At 46.0% G+C, this 20,943-nt stretch overlaps 1 protein-coding gene across 3 annotated transcripts in view; it reads right to left on the bottom strand.

Annotated features, from left to right (window-relative positions):
• The window catches only part of LOXL3 (lysyl oxidase like 3), a 74,014-nt gene that overhangs the window by 28,386 nt on the left and 24,685 nt on the right, over positions 1-20,943 (bottom strand). For all 3 annotated transcript variants that reach the window (XM_075261691.1, XM_075261692.1, XM_075261693.1), the window contains one exon: positions 9,709-9,876. In XM_075261691.1, coding sequence (XP_075117792.1) covers positions 9,709-9,876 — 168 coding nt within the window. The remainder of the gene's footprint in view (positions 1-9,708; positions 9,877-20,943) is intronic.

Genomic DNA, 20,943 nt, shown 5'->3' with positions numbered 1-20,943 from the left:
AGGAGCCCTGACAGTGTCATACACTATGTATTATAGATATATATAGTCCTAGGAGCCCTGACAGTGTCATACACTATGTATTATAGATATATATAGTCCTAGGAGCCCTGACAGTGTCATACACTATGTATTATAGATATATATATAGTCCTAGGAGTCCTGACAGTGTCATACACTATGTATTATAGATTTATATATAGTCCTAGGAGCCCTGACAGTGTCATACACTATGTATTATAGATATATATAGTCCTAGGAGCCCTGACAGTGTCATACACTATGTATTATAGATATATATATAGTCCTAGGAGCCCTGACAGTGTCATACACTATGTATTATAGGTATATATAGTCCTAGGAGCCCTGACAGTGTCATACACTATGTATTATAGGTATATATAGTCCTAGGAGCCCTGACAGTGTCATACACTATGTATTATAGGTATATATAGTCCTAGGAGCCCTGACAGTGTCATACACTATGTATTATAGGTATATATAGTCCTAGGAGCCCTGGCAGTGCCATACACTATGTATTATAGGTATATATAGTCCTAGGAGCCCTGACAGTGTCATACACTATGTATTATAGGTATATATAGTCCTAGGAGCCCTGACCGTGTCATACACTATGTATTATAGGTATATATAGTCCTAGGAGCCCTGACAGTGTCATACACTATGTATTATAGATATATATAGTCCTAGGAGCCCTGACAGTGTCATACACTATGTATTATAGATATATAGAGTCCTAGGAGTCCTGACAGCGTCATACACTATGTATTATAGATATATATAGTCCTAGGAGCCCTGACAGCGACATACACTATGTATTATAGATATATATAGTCCTAGGAGCCCTGACAGTGTCATACACTATGTATTATAGATATATATAGTCCTAGGAGTCCTGGCAGTGTCATACACTATGTATTATAGATATATAGAGTCCTAGGAGTCCTGACAGCGTCATACACTATGTATTATAGATATATATATATAGTCCTAGGAGTCCTGGCAGTGTCATACACTATGTATTATAGATATATATAGTCCTAGGAGTCCTGGCAGTGTCATACACTATGTATTATAGATATATATATATAGTCCTAGGAGTCCTGGCAGTGTCATACACTATGTATTATAGATATATATAGTCCTAGGAGCCCTGACAGTCATACACTATGTATTATAGATATATATATAGTCCTAGGAGCCCTGACAGTGTCATACACTATGTATTATAGATATATATAGTCCTAGGAGCCCTGACAGTGTCATACACTATGTATTATAGATATATATAGTCCTAGGAGCCCTGACAGTGTCATACACTATGTATTATAGATATATATAGTCCTAGGAGCCCTGACAGTGTCATACACTATGTATTATAGATATATATAGTCCTAGGAGTCCTGGCAGTGTCATACACTATGTATTATAGATATATATAGTCCTAGGAGCCCTGACAGTGTCATACACTATGTATTATAGATATATATAGTCCTAGGAGTCCTGGCAGTGTCATACACTATGTATTATAGATATATAGAGTCCTAGGAGTCCTGACAGCGTCATACACTATGTATTATAGATATATATAGTCCTAGGAGCCCTGACAGTGACATACACTATGTATTATAGATATATATAGTCCTAGGAGCCCTGACAGTGTCATACACTATGTATTATAGATATATATAGTCCTAGGAGTCCTGGCAGTGTCATACACTATGTATTATAGATATATAGAGTCCTAGGAGTCCTGACAGCGTCATACACTATGTATTATAGATATATATATATAGTCCTAGGAGTCCTGGCAGTGTCATACACTATGTATTATAGATATATATATATAGTCCTAGGAGTCCTGGCAGTGTCATACACTATGTATTATAGATATATATAGTCTTAGGAGTCCTGACAGTGTCATACACTATGTATTATAGGTATATATAGTCCTAGGAGCCCTGATAGTGTCACACACTATGTATTATAGATATATATATATATAGTCCTAGGAGCCCTGACAGTGTCATACACTATGTATTATAGATATATATAGTCCTAGGAGTCCTGACAGTGTTATACACTATGTATTATAGATATATATAGTCCTAGGAGCCCTGACAGTGTCATACACTATGTATTATAGATATATATAGTCCTAGGAGCCCTGACAGTCATACACTATGTATTATAGATATATATATAGTCCTAGGAGCCCTGACAGTGTCATACACTATGTATTATAGATATATATAGTCCTAGGAGCCCTGACAGTGTCATACACTATGTATTATAGATATATATAGTCCTAGGAGCCCTGACAGTGTCATACACTATGTATTATAGATATATATAGTCCTAGGAGCCCTGACAGTGTCATACACTATGTATTATAGATATATATAGTCCTAGGAGCCCTGACAGTGTCATACACTATGTATTATAGATATATATAGTCCTAGGGGCCCTGACAGTGTCATACATTATGTATTATAGATATATATAGTCCTAGGAGCCCTGATAGTGTCATACACTATGTATTATAGATATATATAGTCCTAGGAGCCCTGACAGTGTCATACACTATGTATTATAGATATATATAGTCCTAGGAGCCCTGACAGTGTCATACACTATGTATTATAGATATATATAGTCCTAGGAGCCCTGACAGTGTCATACACTATGTATTATAGATATATATATAGTCCTAGGAGTCCTGACAGTGTCATACACTATGTATTATAGATATATATATAGTCCTAGGAGCCCTGACAGTGTCATACACTATGTATTATAGATATATATAGTCCTAGGAGCCCTGACAGTGTCATACACTATGTATTATAGATATATATATAGTCCTAGGAGCCCTGACAGTGTCATACACTATGTATTATAGGTATATATAGTCCTAGGAGCCCTGACAGTGTCATACACTATGTATTATAGGTATATATAGTCCTAGGAGCCCTGACAGTGTCATACACTATGTATTATAGGTATATATAGTCCTAGGAGCCCTGACAGTGTCATACACTATGTATTATAGGTATATATAGTCCTAGGAGCCCTGGCAGTGCCATACACTATGTATTATAGGTATATATAGTCCTAGGAGCCCTGACAGTGCCATACACTATGTATTATAGGTATATATAGTCCTAGGAGCCCTGACCGTGTCATACACTATGTATTATAGGTATATATAGTCCTAGGAGCCCTGACAGTGTCATACACTATGTATTATAGATATATATAGTCCTAGGAGCCCTGACAGTGTCATACACTATGTATTATAGATATATATAGTCCTAGGAGCCCTGACAGTGTCATACACTATGTATTATAGATATATATAGTCCTAGGAGCCCTGACAGTGTCATACACTATGTATTATAGATATATATAGTCCTAGGAGCCCTGACAGTGTCATACACTATGTATTATAGATATATATAGTCCTAGGAGCCCTGACAGTGTCATACACTATGTATTATAGATATATATAGTCCTAGGAGCCCTGACAGTGTCATACACTATGTATTATAGATATATATAGTCCTAGGAGCCCTGACAGTGTCATACACTATGTATTATAGATATATATAGTCCTAGGGGCCCTGACAGTGTCATACATTATGTATTATAAGATAAGATAAGATATTCCTTTAATAGTCCCACAATGGGGAAATTTCAGTGATACAGTTTCATAGATGGTACAGTAGTATATAATAAGAGAGAAACACATACAAGCTCATGGCAGATAGAGAAATCCTAGGAATCATAGCAACTAAAAAAGAAAGAAACAGACACACTGCAGGATCATTTAGTTCTCTGTGCGGATTGATGTTAATAATAATAATAGATATATATATATATATATATATATATATATATATATATATATATATATAGTCCTAGGAGTCCTGGCAGTGTCATACACTATGTATTATAGATATATATATAGTCCTAGGAGTCCTGACAGTGTCATACACTATGTATTATAGATATATATAGTCCTAGGAGCCCTGACAGTGTCATACACTATGTATTATAGATATAGATATATAGTCCTAGGAGCCCTGACAGTGTCATACATTATGTATTAAAGATATATATAGTCCTAGGAGCCCTGACAGTGTCATACACTATGTATTATAGATATATATAGTCCTAGGAGCCCTGACAGTGTCATACATTATGTATTATAGATATATATAGTCCTAGGAGCCCTGACAGTGTCATACACTATGTATTATAGGTATATATAGTCCTAGGAGCCCTGACAGTGTCATACACTATGTATTATAGGTATATATAGTCCTAGGAGCCCTGACAGTGTCATACACTATGTATTATAGGTATATATAGTCCTAGGAGCCCTGACAGTGTCATACACTATGTATTATAGGTATATATAGTCCTAGGATCCCTGACAGTGTCATACACTATGTATTATAGATATAGATATATAGTCCTAGGAGCCCTGACAGTGTCATACATTATGTATTATAGATATATATAGTCCTAGGAGCCCTGACAGTGTCATACACTATGTATTATAGATATATATAGTCCTAGGAGCCCTGACAGTGTCATACATTATGTATTATAGATATATATAGTCCTAGGAGCCCTGACAGTGTCATACACTATGTATTATAGGTATATATAGTCCTAGGAGCCCTGACAGCGTCATACACTATGTATTATAGATATATATATAGTCCTAGGAGCCCTGACAGTGTCATACACTATGTATTATAGGTATATATAGTCCTAGGAGCCCTGACAGTGTCATACACTATGTATTATAGGTATATATAGTCCTAGGAGCCCTGACAGTGTCATACACTATGTATTATAGGTATATATAGTCCTAGGAGCCCTGACAGCGTCATACACTATGTATTATAGATATATATAGTCCTAGGAGCCCTGACAGCGTCATACATTATGTATTATAGATATATAGAGTCCTAGGAGTCCTGACAGTGTCATACGCTATGTATTATAGGTATATATAGTCCTAGGAGCCCTGACAGTGTCATACACTATGTATTATAGATATATATAGTCCTAGGAGCCCTGACAGTGTCATACACTATGTATTATAGATATATATGGTCCTAGGAGCCCTGACAGTGTCATACACTATGTATTATAGGTATATATAGTCCTAGGAGCCCTGACAGTGTCATACACTATGTATTATAGATATATATGGTCCTAGGAGCCCTGACAGTGTCATACACTATGTATTATAGATATCCTATTAATATTATAAATGTGAAAGTTTGTGAGTTTGGATGTTTGTGGGTTTGTGTGTTCGGATGTTTGTTAGTCAATCACGCAAAACCCGCTTGACCGATTTGGCTGAAATTTTCCACAAACATAGATAATACACCCCATTGCGCAATAGGCTACTTTTCGTCACAATAGCGCACATATGTTTTTCCCAGGACCCCCACAAACCCCAAACTCTCACCACCATCACTGCAATCTCACACACTTTGGACCCCGATTTGGCTGAAATTTTCCACAAACATAGTCCCTACACTCGATTGCGCAATAGGCTACTTTTCGTCACAATAGCGCACATACGTTTTTCCCAGGACCCTTTGGATGTTCGGATCTTTGGCGGTCAATCACGCAAAAACTGCTCCACCGATTTGGCTGAAATTTTCCACAAACATAGTCCCTACACTCGATTGCGCAATAGGCTACTTTTCGTCACAATAGCGCACATACGTTTTTCCCAGGACCCCCACAAAACCCAAACTCACATCACTATCTCTGCAATCTCACACACTTTGGACCATAGCAAGCCCCAAAATTCATATTACCCCCTACAGCAGAGGTCAGCAACCCCTGGCACACATGCCAAGAGTGGCACTCCTGCCATATTTCACTGGCATGCCAGCAGCACAGGACCTGCAAGAGTTACATGAAGTCTCTGCTAGAGCTGAGGCATAAGGACACTCCCCTTTGAGAGGGGTGCAGGAAACCCAGGGGGTGGAGCTTAATCGCTCAAGTCTCTGCCTGCTATAGTGAGAGCTCCTGCCGAAGCTGCTAGCAAACTGAATGTAAGAAACACACAGCTCCCTTCCTTTACTTCCTATTCTCATTAATGTCACGCATGGGGTTATTAGTTTAGTGTTAGTAACTCCATGTACCTCACATTAATAGGAATAAACCCCATCATGTCCCTCATATTAACCCCTGTGTACCTCACATTAATAGGAATAAACCCCATCATGTCCCTCATATTAACCCCTGTGTGCCTCACATTAATAGGAATAACCCCATCATGTCCCTCATATTAACCCCTGTGTGCCCCATATAAAGGTTACTAATATGGGAGACATATGGAGGTAATAATAAAAGACCTCAGTAATGAAGATACTTAATTATTACCTCCAAGTCTCTCACATATCAGTAACTAGAGATGAGCGAGTATTGTTGGGATCTGAACAGCACGCTCCATAGAAATGAATGGATGCACCTGGTACTTCTGCTTGGACGTAGCCGGCGCGCTTAACCCCCCGCGTGCCGGCTACGTCCATTCATTTCTATGCGAGCGTGCTGTTCGGATCGGCTGATCCCAACAGTACTCGCTCATCTCTATCAGTAACTCTTACACTGGGGTTAATGTGAGGGACATGATGGGGTTAATTGCTATTAATAAGAGGCACATGGAGTTACTGAACTGTCCTGCACAGGGCCAGACTTTATGTTGCTTGCTCAAAAGTATCCTGTGCCCAAAACTTACATGTACTGGCGGAAAATAACAAATCATACAATGTCGTATATCAAAGTATATTAACCTGAAATACCTCTGTCCCAAAGACACTATGTGCAGTTTATACCAACACCGTATATATAGCGGCTGAAATACAAATTACATTCAACACAAAAGTCCCACGTATTCTCAGAATTACAGCAACAACCAGATACACAGTTACATTTTATACCCCATACCTTATACACAGTACGAAAACCTTACCCGCGCCTGTATATACGCACTTCTACAATCACCGCAGAGGAAGTCGCGGGTACCAGCTAGTATATATATAGTCCTAGGAGCCCTGACAGTGTCATACACTATGTATTATAGATATATATAGTCCTAGAAGCCCTGACAGTTTCATACACTATGTATTATAGATATAGATATATAGTCCTAGGAGCCCTGACAGTGTCATACACTATGTATTATAGATATATATAGTCCTAGGAGCCCTGACAGTGTCATACACTATGTATTATAGATATAGATATATAGTCCTAGGAGCCCTGACAGTGTCATACACTATGTATTATAGATATATATAGTCCTAGGAGCCCTGACAGTGTCATACACTATGTATTATAGATATATATAGTCCTAGGAGCCCTGACAGTTTCATACACTATGTATTATAGATATATATAGTCCTAGGAGCCCTGACAGTGTCATACACTATGTAGTATAGATATATATAGTTCTAGGAGCCCTGACAGTGTCATACACTATGTATTATAGATATATATATATATATAGTCCCAGGAGCCCTGACAGTGTCATACACTATGTATTATAGATATATATAGTCCTAGGAGCCCTGACAGTGTCACACACTATGTATTATATATATATATATATATATATATATATATATATATATATATATTCCTAGGAGCCCTGACAGTGTCATACACTATGTATTATAGATATATATAGTCCTAGGAGTCCTGACAGTGTCATACACTATGTATTATAGATATATATATAGTCCTAGGAGCCCTGACAGTGTCATACACTATGTATTATAGATATATATAGTCCTAGGAGCCCTGACAGTGTCATACACTATGTATTATAGATATATATAGTCCTAGGAGTCCTGGCAGTGTCATACACTATGTATTATAGATATATAGAGTCCTAGGAGTCCTGACAGCGTCATACACTATGTATTATAGATATATATAGTCCTAGGAGCCCTGACAGTGTCATACACTATGTATTATAGATATATATAGTCCTAGGAGCCCTGACAGTGTCATACACTATGTATTATAGATATATATAGTCCTAGGAGTCCTGGCAGTGTCATACACTATGTATTATAGATATATAGAGTCCTAGGAGTCCTGACAGCGTCATACACTATGTATTATAGATATATATAGTCCTAGGAGCCCTGACAGTGTCATACACTATGTATATAGATATATATAGTCCTAGGAGTCCTGGCAGTGTCATACACTATGTATTATAGATATATATATAGTCCTAGGAGCCCTGACAGTGTCATACACTATGTATTATAGATATATATAGTCCTAGGAGCCCTGACAGTGTCATACACTATGTATTATAGATATATATAGTCCTAGGAGCCCTGACAGTGTCATATACTATGTATTATAGATATATATATAGTCCTAGGAGCCCTGACAGTGTCATACACTATGTATTATAGATATATATATATAGTCCTAGGAGTCCTGGCAGTGTCATACACTATGTATTATAGATATATATAGTCTTAGGAGTCCTGACAGTGTCATACACTATGTATTATAGGTATATATAGTCCTAGGAGCCCTGATAGTGTCATACACTATGTATTATAGGTATATATAGTCCTAGGAGCCCTGACAGTGTCACACACTATGTATTATAGATATATATATATATAGTCCTAGGAGCCCTGACAGTGTCATACACTATGTATTATAGATATATATAGTCCTAGGAGTCCTGACAGTGTTATACACTATGTATTATAGATATATATAGTCCTAGGAGCCCTGACAGTGTCATACACTATGTATTATAGATATATATAGTCCTAGGAGCCCTGACAGTCATACACTATGTATTATAGATATATATATAGTCCTAGGAGCCCTGACAGTGTCATACACTATGTATTATAGATATATATAGTCCTAGGAGCCCTGACAGTGTCATACACTATGTATTATAGATATATATAGTCCTAGGAGCCCTGACAGTGTCATACACTATGTATTATAGATATATATAGTCCTAGGAGCCCTGACAGTGTCATACACTATGTATTATAGATATATATAGTCCTAGGAGCCCTGACAGTGTCATACACTATGTATTATAGATATATATAGTCCTAGGGGCCCTGACAGTGTCATACATTATGTATTATAGATATATATAGTCCTAGGAGCCCTGATAGTGTCATACACTATGTATTATAGATATATATAGTCCTAGGAGCCCTGACAGTGTCATACACTATGTATTATAGGTGTATATAGTCTTCGGAGTCCTTGAGCTATTAGAACCTGAAACAATCTTGAGCGTTTCGCTCATCTCTTATTATGAAAGACTTGGTGATGGAGGGTATATGGCCTTATTGGGATTTTCTGTATGGTCCGCACATAGGCCCCCGGGAGGTTGAGCAGATACCCTATACTGGATATCCTCCATCTGGTTCTCCATAGAGGACGGTCCTATAAGAATCAGTCCCCAGGGTGCTAGCAATTACTGAGTGTTCCTGTGAGCTGAGGTTAGTATTAGCACAATGGTGGGCACATGGACACACATAGCAGTGAAGGTCTCACCTAGAATGACTCTGACTCCACACCCTGCTCAGTACCTTCTGTATATCCTCCTGTATATGACCCTATCCCCTCAGCCCAGGATACTATACATACCTGAAGGGCACTGCTGACAAATCCAAGACCCAACTGTTGGCAGACAATTGCGGCCTCCTTTGTTCCCCAGCCTTCTCCACAAACAAATCCCCAGCGCTCTTCTCCACGAGGTCCCCACAAAACCTCCACCCGCCCCTCATGCAGACTCCGACCCCCTGCCAGGCGGATCTGAGAGGAATAAGGAGCCCAATAGAAAACAAGTATCAGCTTTGGATATTTCTGGATATATCGGGGGCACTATTGTCCAGGCGGACACATTGACAGGTCACATAGTGGGCACTAGGCAGATGCTAATCTCGGGGTCACGTTTGTATGTCTGTGTCTATATGGACATCTATAGAGACTCTTACCATTACCTCCCCCAACATTGGGCAGATAAGATATGACGGGCGAGACATGGACACACCGAGACATTGTACGTTGGGTGTTACATCATTACAGGACCACAAGGATCACCTAAGGCCTGGAAAGTTGTAGATAGTAAAGGCTGCTTTCGTCACCTGATGGTTTCCCCCATCGTTCTGGCACTTGTGCTGAAGAACTGATGTCCCCAATCTTCCTAGCTGACCACTGTGGTCAGTTACTGATTGCTGCTACCACCAGAGATTAGGTTGCACCATGGACTCTGGGTGGTCCTAATGATAGGACAATGGCATAGCTAGCAGTAATTCTTATCTTTAAGAGGCCCTTCTAACACCCATCCCCCGCTGACGTGCTTAGATCCTCAGTTCAGTGGCCATGTGTAGGACCACATGGTGCATGGGAATATGCTGCAACACCACTGCTGAGCCTCTGTAGATTGGTGGCGCTGTTCTGGCTAATGAGATTAGTCACAGTGTAGAAAGTCACCCGGGCTCAGCATTTACAATATCCTTACTTATGGAATCAGGAATCTGAACATCTACCTTGACCATGTTGAACTCATTGTTGACCAGAGCGGTGCTTGTTACAGTGTAAGTGTTCTTCTCCCCCATCTACATATTCTCCATATTCTTCTCCCCCATCTACTCATTCTCCATATTCTTCTCCCCCATCTACTCGTTCTCCATATACTTCTCCCCCATCTACTCGTTCTCCATATTCTTCTCCCCCATCTACTCGTTCTCCATATTCTTCTCCCCCATCTACTCGTTCTCCATATTCTTCTCCCCCATCTACTCGTTCTCCATATTCTTCTCCCCCATCTACTCGTTCTCCATATTCTTCTCCCCATCTACATATTCTCCATATTCTTCTCCCCCATCTACTCGTTCTCCATATTCTTCTCCCCCATCTACATATTCTCCATATTCTTCTCCCCCATCTACTCGTTCTCCATATTCTTCTCCCCCATCTACTCGTTCTCCATGTTATTCTCCCCCATTTACACGTTCTCCATGTTATTCTCCCCCATCTACACGTTCTCCGTGTTCTTCTCCACTATCTACGCGTTCTCCATGTTCTTCTCCTCTATCTGTAGGGGTCAGATACCACAGGACACTGCAGAGATCTAGTAGAGTCCAGGTCTGGAGGGGTCAGATACCACAGGACACCTGCAGAGATCTAGTGGAGTCCAGGTCATGAGAGATCAGATACCACAGGACAATGGCAGAGATCTAGTGGAGTCCAGGTCTGGAGGGGTCAGATACCACAGGACACCCGCAGAGATCTAGTGATGTCCAGGTATGGAGGGGTCAGATACAACCGGACACCTGCAGAGATCTAGTGGAGTCCAGGTCTGGAGGGGTCAGATTCCACAGGACACCTGCAGAGATCTAGTACAGTCCAGGTATGGAGGGGTCAGATACCACAGGACACTGCAGAGATCTAGTGGAGTCCATGTCAGGAGGGGTCAGATACCACAGGACACCTGCAGAGATCTAGTGGAGTCCAGGTCTGGAGGGGTCAGATTCCACAGGACACCTGCAGAGATCTAGTACAGTCCAGGTATGGAGGGGTCAGATACCACAGGACACTGCAGAGATCTAGTGGAGTCCATGTCAGGAGGGGTCAGATACCACAGGACACCTGCAGAGATCTAGTAGATTCAAGGTCTGGAGGGATCAGATACCACAGGACACTGCAGAGATCTAGTAGATTCAAGGTCTGGAGGGATCAGATACCACAGGACACTGCAGAGATCTAGTAGATTCAAGGTCTGGAGGGATCAGATACCACAGGACACTGCAGAGATCTAGTGGAGTCCAGGTCAGGAGGGATCAGATACCACAGGACACCTGCAGAGATCTAGTACAGTCCAGGTCTGGAGGGGTCAGATACAACCGGACATCTGCAGAGATCTAGTGGAGTCCAGGTCTGGAGGGGTCAGATTCCACAGGACACCTGCAGAGATCTAGTACAGTCCAGGTATGGAGGGGTCAGATACCACAGGACACCTGCAGAGATCTAGTACAGTCCAGGTATGGAGGGGTCAGATACCACAGGACACCTGCAGAGATCTAGTGGAGTCCATGTCAGGAGGGGTCAGATACCACAGGACACCTGCAGAGATCTAGTAGATTCAAGGTCTGGAGGGATCAGATACCACAGGACACTGCAGAGATCTAGTGGAGTCCAGGTCAGGAGGGATCAGATACCACAGGACACCTGCAGAGATCTAGTGGAGTCCAGGTCTGGAGGGGTCAGATACCACAGGACACTGCAGAGATCTAGTACAGTCCAGGTCTGGAGGGATCAGATACCACAGGACACTGCAGAGATTTAGTGGAGTCCAGGTCAGGAGGGGTCAGATACCATAGGACACCTGCAGAGATCTAGTACAGTCCAGGTCTGGAGGGATCAGATACCACAGGACACTGCAGAGATCTAGTACAGTCCAGGTCTGGAGGGGTCAGATACCACAGGACACCTGCAGAGATCTAGTACAGTCCAGGTCAGGAGGGATCAGATACCACAGGACACCTACAGAGATCTAGTGGAGTCCATGTCAAGAGGGGTCAGATACCACAGGACACCTGCAGAGATCTAGTACAGTCCAGGTCTGGAGGGGTCAGATACCACAGGACACCTGCAGAGATCTAGTACAGTCCAGGTCTGGAGGGATCAGATACCACAGGACACCTGCAGAGATCTAGTACAGTCCAGGTCTGGAGGGGTCAGATACCACAGGACACTGCAGAGATCTAGTGGAGTCCAGGTCTGGAGGGGTCAGATACCACAGGACAACGGCAGAGATCTAGTGGAGTCCAGGTCTGGAGGGGTCAGATACCACAGGACAACGGCAGAGATCTAGTGGAGTCCAGGTCTGGAGGGGTCAGATACCACAGGACACTGCAGAGATCTAGTGGAGTCCAGGTCTGGAGGGGTCAGATACCACAGGACACTGCAGAGATCTAGTAGAGTCCAGGTCAGGAGGGATCAGATACCACAGGACACCTGCAGAGATCTAGTGGAGTTCAGGTCTGGAGGGGTCAGATACCACAGGACACTGCAGAGATCTAGTGGAGTCCAGGTCTGGAGGGGTCAGATACCACAGGACACTGCAGAGATCTAGTACAGTCCAGGTCTGGAGGGATCAGATACCACAGGACACTGCAGAGATCTAGTACAGTCCAGTACTAGAGGGGTCAGATACCACAGGACACCTGCAGAGATCTAGTGGAGTCCAGGTCTGGAGGGGTCAGATACCACAGGACACTGCAGAGATCTAGTGGAGTCCAGGTCAGGAGGGGTCAGATACCACAGGACACCTACAGAGATCTAGTACAGTCCAGGTCTGGAGGGGTCAGATACCATAGGACAACGGCAGAGATCTAGTACAGTCCAGGTTTGGAGGGGTCAGATACCACAGGACACTGCAGAGATCTAGTGGAGTCCAGGTCTGGAGGGGTCAGATACCACAGGACACTGCAGAGATCTAGTACAGTCCAGGTCTGGAGGGATCAGATACCACAGGACACCTGCAGAGATCTAGTGGAGTTCAGGTCTGGAGGGGTCAGATACCACAGGACACTGCAGAGATCTAGTGGAGTCCAGGTCTGGAGGGGTCAGATACCACAGGACACTGCAGAGATCTAGTACAGTCCAGGTCTGGAGGGATCAGATACCACAGGACACTGCAGAGATCTAGTGGAGTCCAGGTCAGGAGGGGTCAGATACCACAGGACACCTACAGAGATCTAGTACAGTCCAGGTCTGGAGGGGTCAGATACCATAGGACAACGGCAGAGATCTAGTACAGTCCAGGCCTGGAGGGGTCAGATACCACAGGACACTGCAGAGATCTGGTGGAGTCCAGGTCAGGAGGGATCAGATACCACAGGACACTGCAGAGATCTAGTACAGTCCAGGTCTGGAGGGATCAGATACCACAGGACACCTACAGAGATCTAGTGGAGTCCATGTCAGGAGGGGTCAGATACCACAGGACACCTGCAGAGATCTAGTACAGTCCAGGTCTGGAGGGGTCAGATACCACAGGACACTGCAGAGATCTAGTGGAGTCAAGGTCTGGAGGGGTCAGATACAACCGGACATCTGCAGAGATCTAGTGGAGTCCAGGTATGGAGGGATCAGATACCACAGGACACTGCAGAGATCTAGTACAGTCCAGGTCTGGAGGGGTCAGATACCACAGGACACTGCAGAGATCTAGTACAGTCCAGGTCTGGAGGGATCAGATACCGCAGGACACCTGCAGAGATCTAGTGGAGTCCAGGTCTGGCGGGGTCAGATACCACAGGACACTGCAGAGATCTAGTGGAGTCCAGGTCTGGAGGGGTCAGATACCACAGGATACTGCAGAGATCTAGTGGAGTCCAGGTCAGGAGGGGTCAGATACCACAGGACACCTGCAGAGATCTAGTGGAGTCCAGTCCTGGAGGGGTCAGATACCACAGGACACTATAGAGATCTAGTGGAGTCCAGGTCTGGATGGGTCAGATACCACAGGACACTGCAGAGATCTAGTGGAGTCCAGGTCTGGAGGGGTCAGATACCACAGGACACCTGCAGAGATCTAGTGGAGTCCAGGTCAGGAGGGGTCAGATACCACAGGACAACGGCAGAGATCTAGTGGAGTCCAGGTCAGGAGGGGTCAGATACCACAGGACACTGCAGAGATCTAGTGGAGTCCAGGTCAGGAGGGGTCAGATACCACAGGACAACGGCAGAGATCTAGTGGAGTCCAGGTCTGGAGGGGTCAGATACCACAGGACACCTGCAGAGATCTAGTGGAGTCCAGGTCTGGAGGGGTCAGATACCACAGGACACCTGCAGAGATCTAGTGGAGTCCAGTCCTGGAGGGGTCAGATACCACAGGACACTACAGAGATCTAGTGGAGTCCAGGTCTGGAGGGGTCAGATACCACAGGACAACGGCAGAGATCTAGTGGAGTCCATGTCAGGAGGGGTCAGATACCACAGGACACTACAGAGATCTAGTGGAGTCCAGGTCTGGAGGGGTCAGATACCACAGGACACCTGCAGAGATCTAGTACAGTCCAGGTCAGGAGGGATCAGATACCACAGGACACTGCAGAGATCTAGTACAGTCCAGGTCTGGAGGGGTCAGATACCACAGGACACTGCAGAGATCTAGTACAGTCCAGGTCAGGAGGGATCAGATACCACAGGACAACGGCAGAGATCTAGTGGAGTCCAGGTCTGGAGGGGTCAGATACCACAGGACAACGGCAGAGATCTAGTGGAGTCCATGTCAGGAGGGGTCAGATACCACAGGACACTGCAGAGATCTAGTACAGTCCAGGTCTGGAGGGGTCAGATACAACCGGACATCTGCAGAGATCTAGTGGAGTCCAGGTCTGGAGGGGTCAGATTCCACAGGACACCTGCAGAGATCTAGTACAGTCCAGGTATGGAGGGGTCAGATACCACAGGACACCTGCAGAGATCTAGTACAGTCCAGGTATGGAGGGGTCAGATACCACAGGACACCTGCAGAGATCTAGTGGAGTCCATGTCAGGAGGGGTCAGATACCACAGGACACCTGCAGAGATCTAGTAGATTCAAGGTCTGGAGGGATCAGATACCACAGGACACTGCAGAGATCTAGTGGAGTCCAGGTCAGGAGGGATCAGATACCACAGGACACCTGCAGAGATCTAGTGGAGTCCAGGTCTGGAGGGGTCAGATACCACAGGACACTGCAGAGATCTAGTACAGTCCAGGTCTGGAGGGATCAGATACCACAGGACACTGCAGAGATTTAGTGGAGTCCAGGTCAGGAGGGGTCAGATACCATAGGACACCTGCAGAGATCTAGTACAGTCCAGGTCTGGAGGGATCAGATACCACAGGACACTGCAGAGATCTAGTACAGTCCAGGTCTGGAGGGGTCAGATACCACAGGACACCTGCAGAGATCTAGTACAGTCCAGGTCAGGAGGGATCAGATACCACAGGACACCTACAGAGATCTAGTGGAGTCCATGTCAAGAGGGGTCAGATACCACAGGACACCTGCAGAGATCTAGTACAGTCCAGGTCTGGAGGGGTCAGATACCACAGGACACCTGCAGAGATCTAGTACAGTCCAGGTCTGGAGGGATCAGATACCACAGGACACCTGCAGAGATCTAGTACAGTCCAGGTCTGGAGGGGTCAGATACCACAGGACACTGCAGAGATCTAGTGGAGTCCAGGTCTGGAGGGGTCAGATACCACAGGACAACGGCAGAGATCTAGTGGAGTCCAGGTCTGGAGGGGTCAGATACCACAGGACAACGGCAGAGATCTAGTGGAGTCCAGGTCTGGAGGGGTCAGATACCACAGGACACTGCAGAGATCTAGTGGAGTCCAGGTCTGGAGGGGTCAGATACCACAGGACACTGCAGAGATCTAGTAGAGTCCAGGTCAGGAGGGATCAGATACCACAGGACACCTGCAGAGATCTAGTGGAGTTCAGGTCTGGAGGGGTCAGATACCACAGGACACTGCAGAGATCTAGTGGAGTCCAGGTCTGGAGGGGTCAGATACCACAGGACACTGCAGAGATCTAGTACAGTCCAGGTCTGGAGGGATCAGATACCACAGGACACTGCAGAGATCTAGTACAGTCCAGTACTAGAGGGGTCAGATACCACAGGACACCTGCAGAGATCTAGTGGAGTCCAGGTCTGGAGGGGTCAGATACCACAGGACACTGCAGAGATCTAGTGGAGTCCAGGTCAGGAGGGGTCAGATACCACAGGACACCTACAGAGATCTAGTACAGTCCAGGTCTGGAGGGGTCAGATACCATAGGACAACGGCAGAGATCTAGTACAGTCCAGGTTTGGAGGGGTCAGATACCACAGGACACTGCAGAGATCTAGTGGAGTCCAGGTCTGGAGGGGTCAGATACCACAGGACACTGCAGAGATCTAGTACAGTCCAGGTCTGGAGGGATCAGATACCACAGGACACCTGCAGAGATCTAGTGGAGTTCAGGTCTGGAGGGGTCAGATACCACAGGACACTGCAGAGATCTAGTGGAGTCCAGGTCTGGAGGGGTCAGATACCACAGGACACTGCAGAGATCTAGTACAGTCCAGGTCTGGAGGGATCAGATACCACAGGACACTGCAGAGATCTAGTGGAGTCCAGGTCAGGAGGGGTCAGATACCACAGGACACCTACAGAGATCTAGTACAGTCCAGGTCTGGAGGGGTCAGATACCATAGGACAACGGCAGAGATCTAGTACAGTCCAGGTCTGGAGGGGTCAGATACCACAGGACACTGCAGAGATCTGGTGGAGTCCAGGTCAGGAGGGATCAGATACCACAGGACACTGCAGAGATCTAGTACAGTCCAGGTCTGGAGGGATCAGATACCACAGGACACCTACAGAGATCTAGTGGAGTCCATGTCAGGAGGGGTCAGATACCACAGGACACCTGCAGAGATCTAGTACAGTCCAGGTCTGGAGGGGTCAGATACCACAGGACACTGCAGAGATCTAGTGGAGTCAAGGTCTGGAGGGGTCAGATACAACCGGACATCTGCAGAGATCTAGTGGAGTCCAGGTATGGAGGGATCAGATACCACAGGACACTGCAGAGATCTAGTACAGTCCAGGTCTGGAGGGGTCAGATACCACAGGACACTGCAGAGATCTAGTACAGTCCAGGTCTGGAGGGATCAGATACCGCAGGACACCTGCAGAGATCTAGTGGAGTCCAGGTCTGGCGGGGTCAGATACCACAGGACACTGCAGAGATCTAGTGGAGTCCAGGTCTGGAGGGGTCAGATACCACAGGATACTGCAGAGATCTAGTGGAGTCCAGGTCAGGAGGGGTCAGATACCACAGGACACCTGCAGAGATCTAGTGGAGTCCAGTCCTGGAGGGGTCAGATACCACAGGACACTATAGAGATCTAGTGGAGTCCAGGTCTGGATGGGTCAGATACCACAGGACACTGCAGAGATCTAGTGGAGTCCAGGTCTGGAGGGGTCAGATACCACAGGACACCTGCAGAGATCTAGTGGAGTCCAGGTCAGGAGGGGTCAGATACCACAGGACAACGGCAGAGATCTAGTGGAGTCCAGGTCAGGAGGGGTCAGATACCACAGGACACTGCAGAGATCTAGTGGAGTCCAGGTCAGGAGGGGTCAGATACCACAGGACAACGGCAGAGATCTAGTGGAGTCCAGGTCTGGAGGGGTCAGATACCACAGGACACCTGCAGAGATCTAGTGGAGTCCAGGTCTGGAGGGGTCAGATACCACAGGACACCTGCAGAGATCTAGTGGAGTCCAGTCCTGGAGGGGTCAGATACCACAGGACACTACAGAGATCTAGTGGAGTCCAGGTCTGGAGGGGTCAGATACCACAGGACAACGGCAGAGATCTAGTGGAGTCCATGTCAGGAGGGGTCAGATACCACAGGACACTACAGAGATCTAGTGGAGTCCAGGTCTGGAGGGGTCAGATACCACAGGACACCTGCAGAGATCTAGTACAGTCCAGGTCAGGAGGGATCAGATACCACAGGACACTGCAGAGATCTAGTACAGTCCAGGTCTGGAGGGGTCAGATACCACAGGACACTGCAGAGATCTAGTACAGTCCAGGTCAGGAGGGATCAGATACCACAGGACAACGGCAGAGATCTAGTGGAGTCCAGGTCTGGAGGGGTCAGATACCACAGGACAACGGCAGAGATCTAGTGGAGTCCATGTCAGGAGGGGTCAGATACCACAGGACACTGCAGAGATCTAGTACAGTCCAGGTCTGGAGGGGTCAGATACCACAGGACACTGCAGAGATCTAGTACAGTCCAGGTCAGGAGGGATCAGATACCACAGGACAACGGCAGAGATCTAGTGGAGTCCAGGTCTGGAGGGGTCAGATACCACAGGACAACGGCAGAGATCTAGTGGAGTCCAGGTCTGGAGGGGTCAGATACCACAGGACACTGCAGAGATCTAGTGGAGTCCAGGTCTGGAGGGGTCAGATACCACAGGACAACGGCAGAGATCTAGTGGAGTCCAGGTCTGGAGGGGTCAGATACCACAGGACACTGCAGAGATCTAGTGGAGTTCAGGTCTGGAGGGGTCAGATACCACAGGACACTGCAGAGATCTAGTGGAGTCCAGGTCTGGAGGGGTCAGATACCACAGGACACTGCAGAGATCTAGTACAGTCCAGGTCAGGAGGGGTCAGATACCACAGGACACCTACAGATATCTAGTACAGTCCAGGTCTGGAGGGGTCAGATACCATAGGACAACGGCAGAGATCTAGTACAGTCCAAGTCTGGAGGGGTCAGATACCACAGGACACTACAGAGATCTAGTGGAGTCCAGGTCTGGAGGGGTCAGATACCACAGGACACCTGCAGAGATCTAGTGGAGTCCATGTCAGGAGGGGTCAGATACCACAGGACACCTGCAGAGATCTAGTAGATTCAAGGTCTGGAGGGATCAGATACCACAGGACACCTGCAGAGATCTAGTGGAGTCCAACTCTGGAGGGGTCAGATACCACAGGACACTGCAGAGATCTAGTGGAGTCCAGGTCTGGAGGGGTCAGATACCACAGGACACTGCAGAGATCTAGTACAGTCCAGGTCTGGAGGGATCAGATACCACAGGACACTGCAGAGATTTAGTGGAGTCCAGGTCAGGAGGGGTCAGATATCACAGGACACTGCAGAGATCTAGTGGAGTCCAGTCCTGGAGGGATCAGATACCACAGGACACTACAGAGATCTAGTGGAGTCCAGGTCTGGAGGGGTCAGATACCACAGGACAACGGCAGAGATCTAGTGGAGTCCAGGTCTGGAGGGGTCAGATACCGCAGGACACCTGCAGAGATCTAGTACAGTCCAGGTCTGGAGTGGTCAGATACCACAGGACACCTGCAGAGATCTAGTACAGTCCAGGTCAGGAGGGATCAGATACCACAGGACACCTACAGAGATCTAGTGGAGTCCATGTCAAGAGGGGTCAGATACCACAGGACACCTGCAGAGATCTAGTACAGTCCAGGTCTGGAGGGGTCAGATACCACAGGACATTGCAGAGTATTAGTGGAGTCCAGGTCAGGAGGGGTCAGATACCACAGGACACTGCAGAGATCTAGTACAGTCCAGGTCTGGAGGGATCAGATACCACAGGACACCTGCACAGATCTAGTACAGTCCAGGTCTGGAGGGGTCAGATACCACAGGACACTGCAGAGATCTAGTGGAGTCCAGGTCTGGAGGGGTCAGATACCACAGGACAACGGCAGAGATCTAGTGGAGTCCAGGTCTGGAGGGGTCAGATACCACAGGACAACGGCAGAGATCTAGTGGAGTCCAGGTCTGGAGGGGTCAGATACCACAGGACACTGCAGAGATCTAGTGGAGTTCAGGTCTGGAGGGGTCAGATACCACAGGACACTGCAGAGATCTAGTGGAGTCCAGGTCTGGAGGGGTCAGATACCACAGGACACTGCAGAGATCTAGTACAGTCTAGGTCTGGAGGGATCAGATACCACAGGACACTGCAGAGATCTAGTACAGTCCAGGTCAGGAGGGATCAGATACCACAGGACACTGCAGAGATCTAGTACAGTCCAGGTCTGGAGGGGTCAGATACCACAGGACACTGCAGAGATCTAGTGGAGTCCAGGTCTGGAGGGGTCAGATACCACAGGACACTGCAGAGATCTAGTACAGTCCAGGTCTGGAGGGATCAGATACCGCAGGACACCTGCAGAGATCTAGTGGAGTCCAGGTCTGGCGGGGTCAGATACCACAGGACACTGCAGAGATCTAGTGGAGTCCAGGTCTGGAGGGGTCAGA

The sequence above is a fragment of the Leptodactylus fuscus genome, unplaced genomic scaffold, assembly GCF_031893055.1.
Source record: "Leptodactylus fuscus isolate aLepFus1 unplaced genomic scaffold, aLepFus1.hap2 HAP2_SCAFFOLD_288, whole genome shotgun sequence".
Taxonomy (NCBI): Eukaryota; Metazoa; Chordata; class Amphibia; order Anura; family Leptodactylidae; genus Leptodactylus; species Leptodactylus fuscus.
Note: the sequence above shows the minus strand (reverse complement) of the source record. Positions and strands in the feature narration are given on the sequence as shown.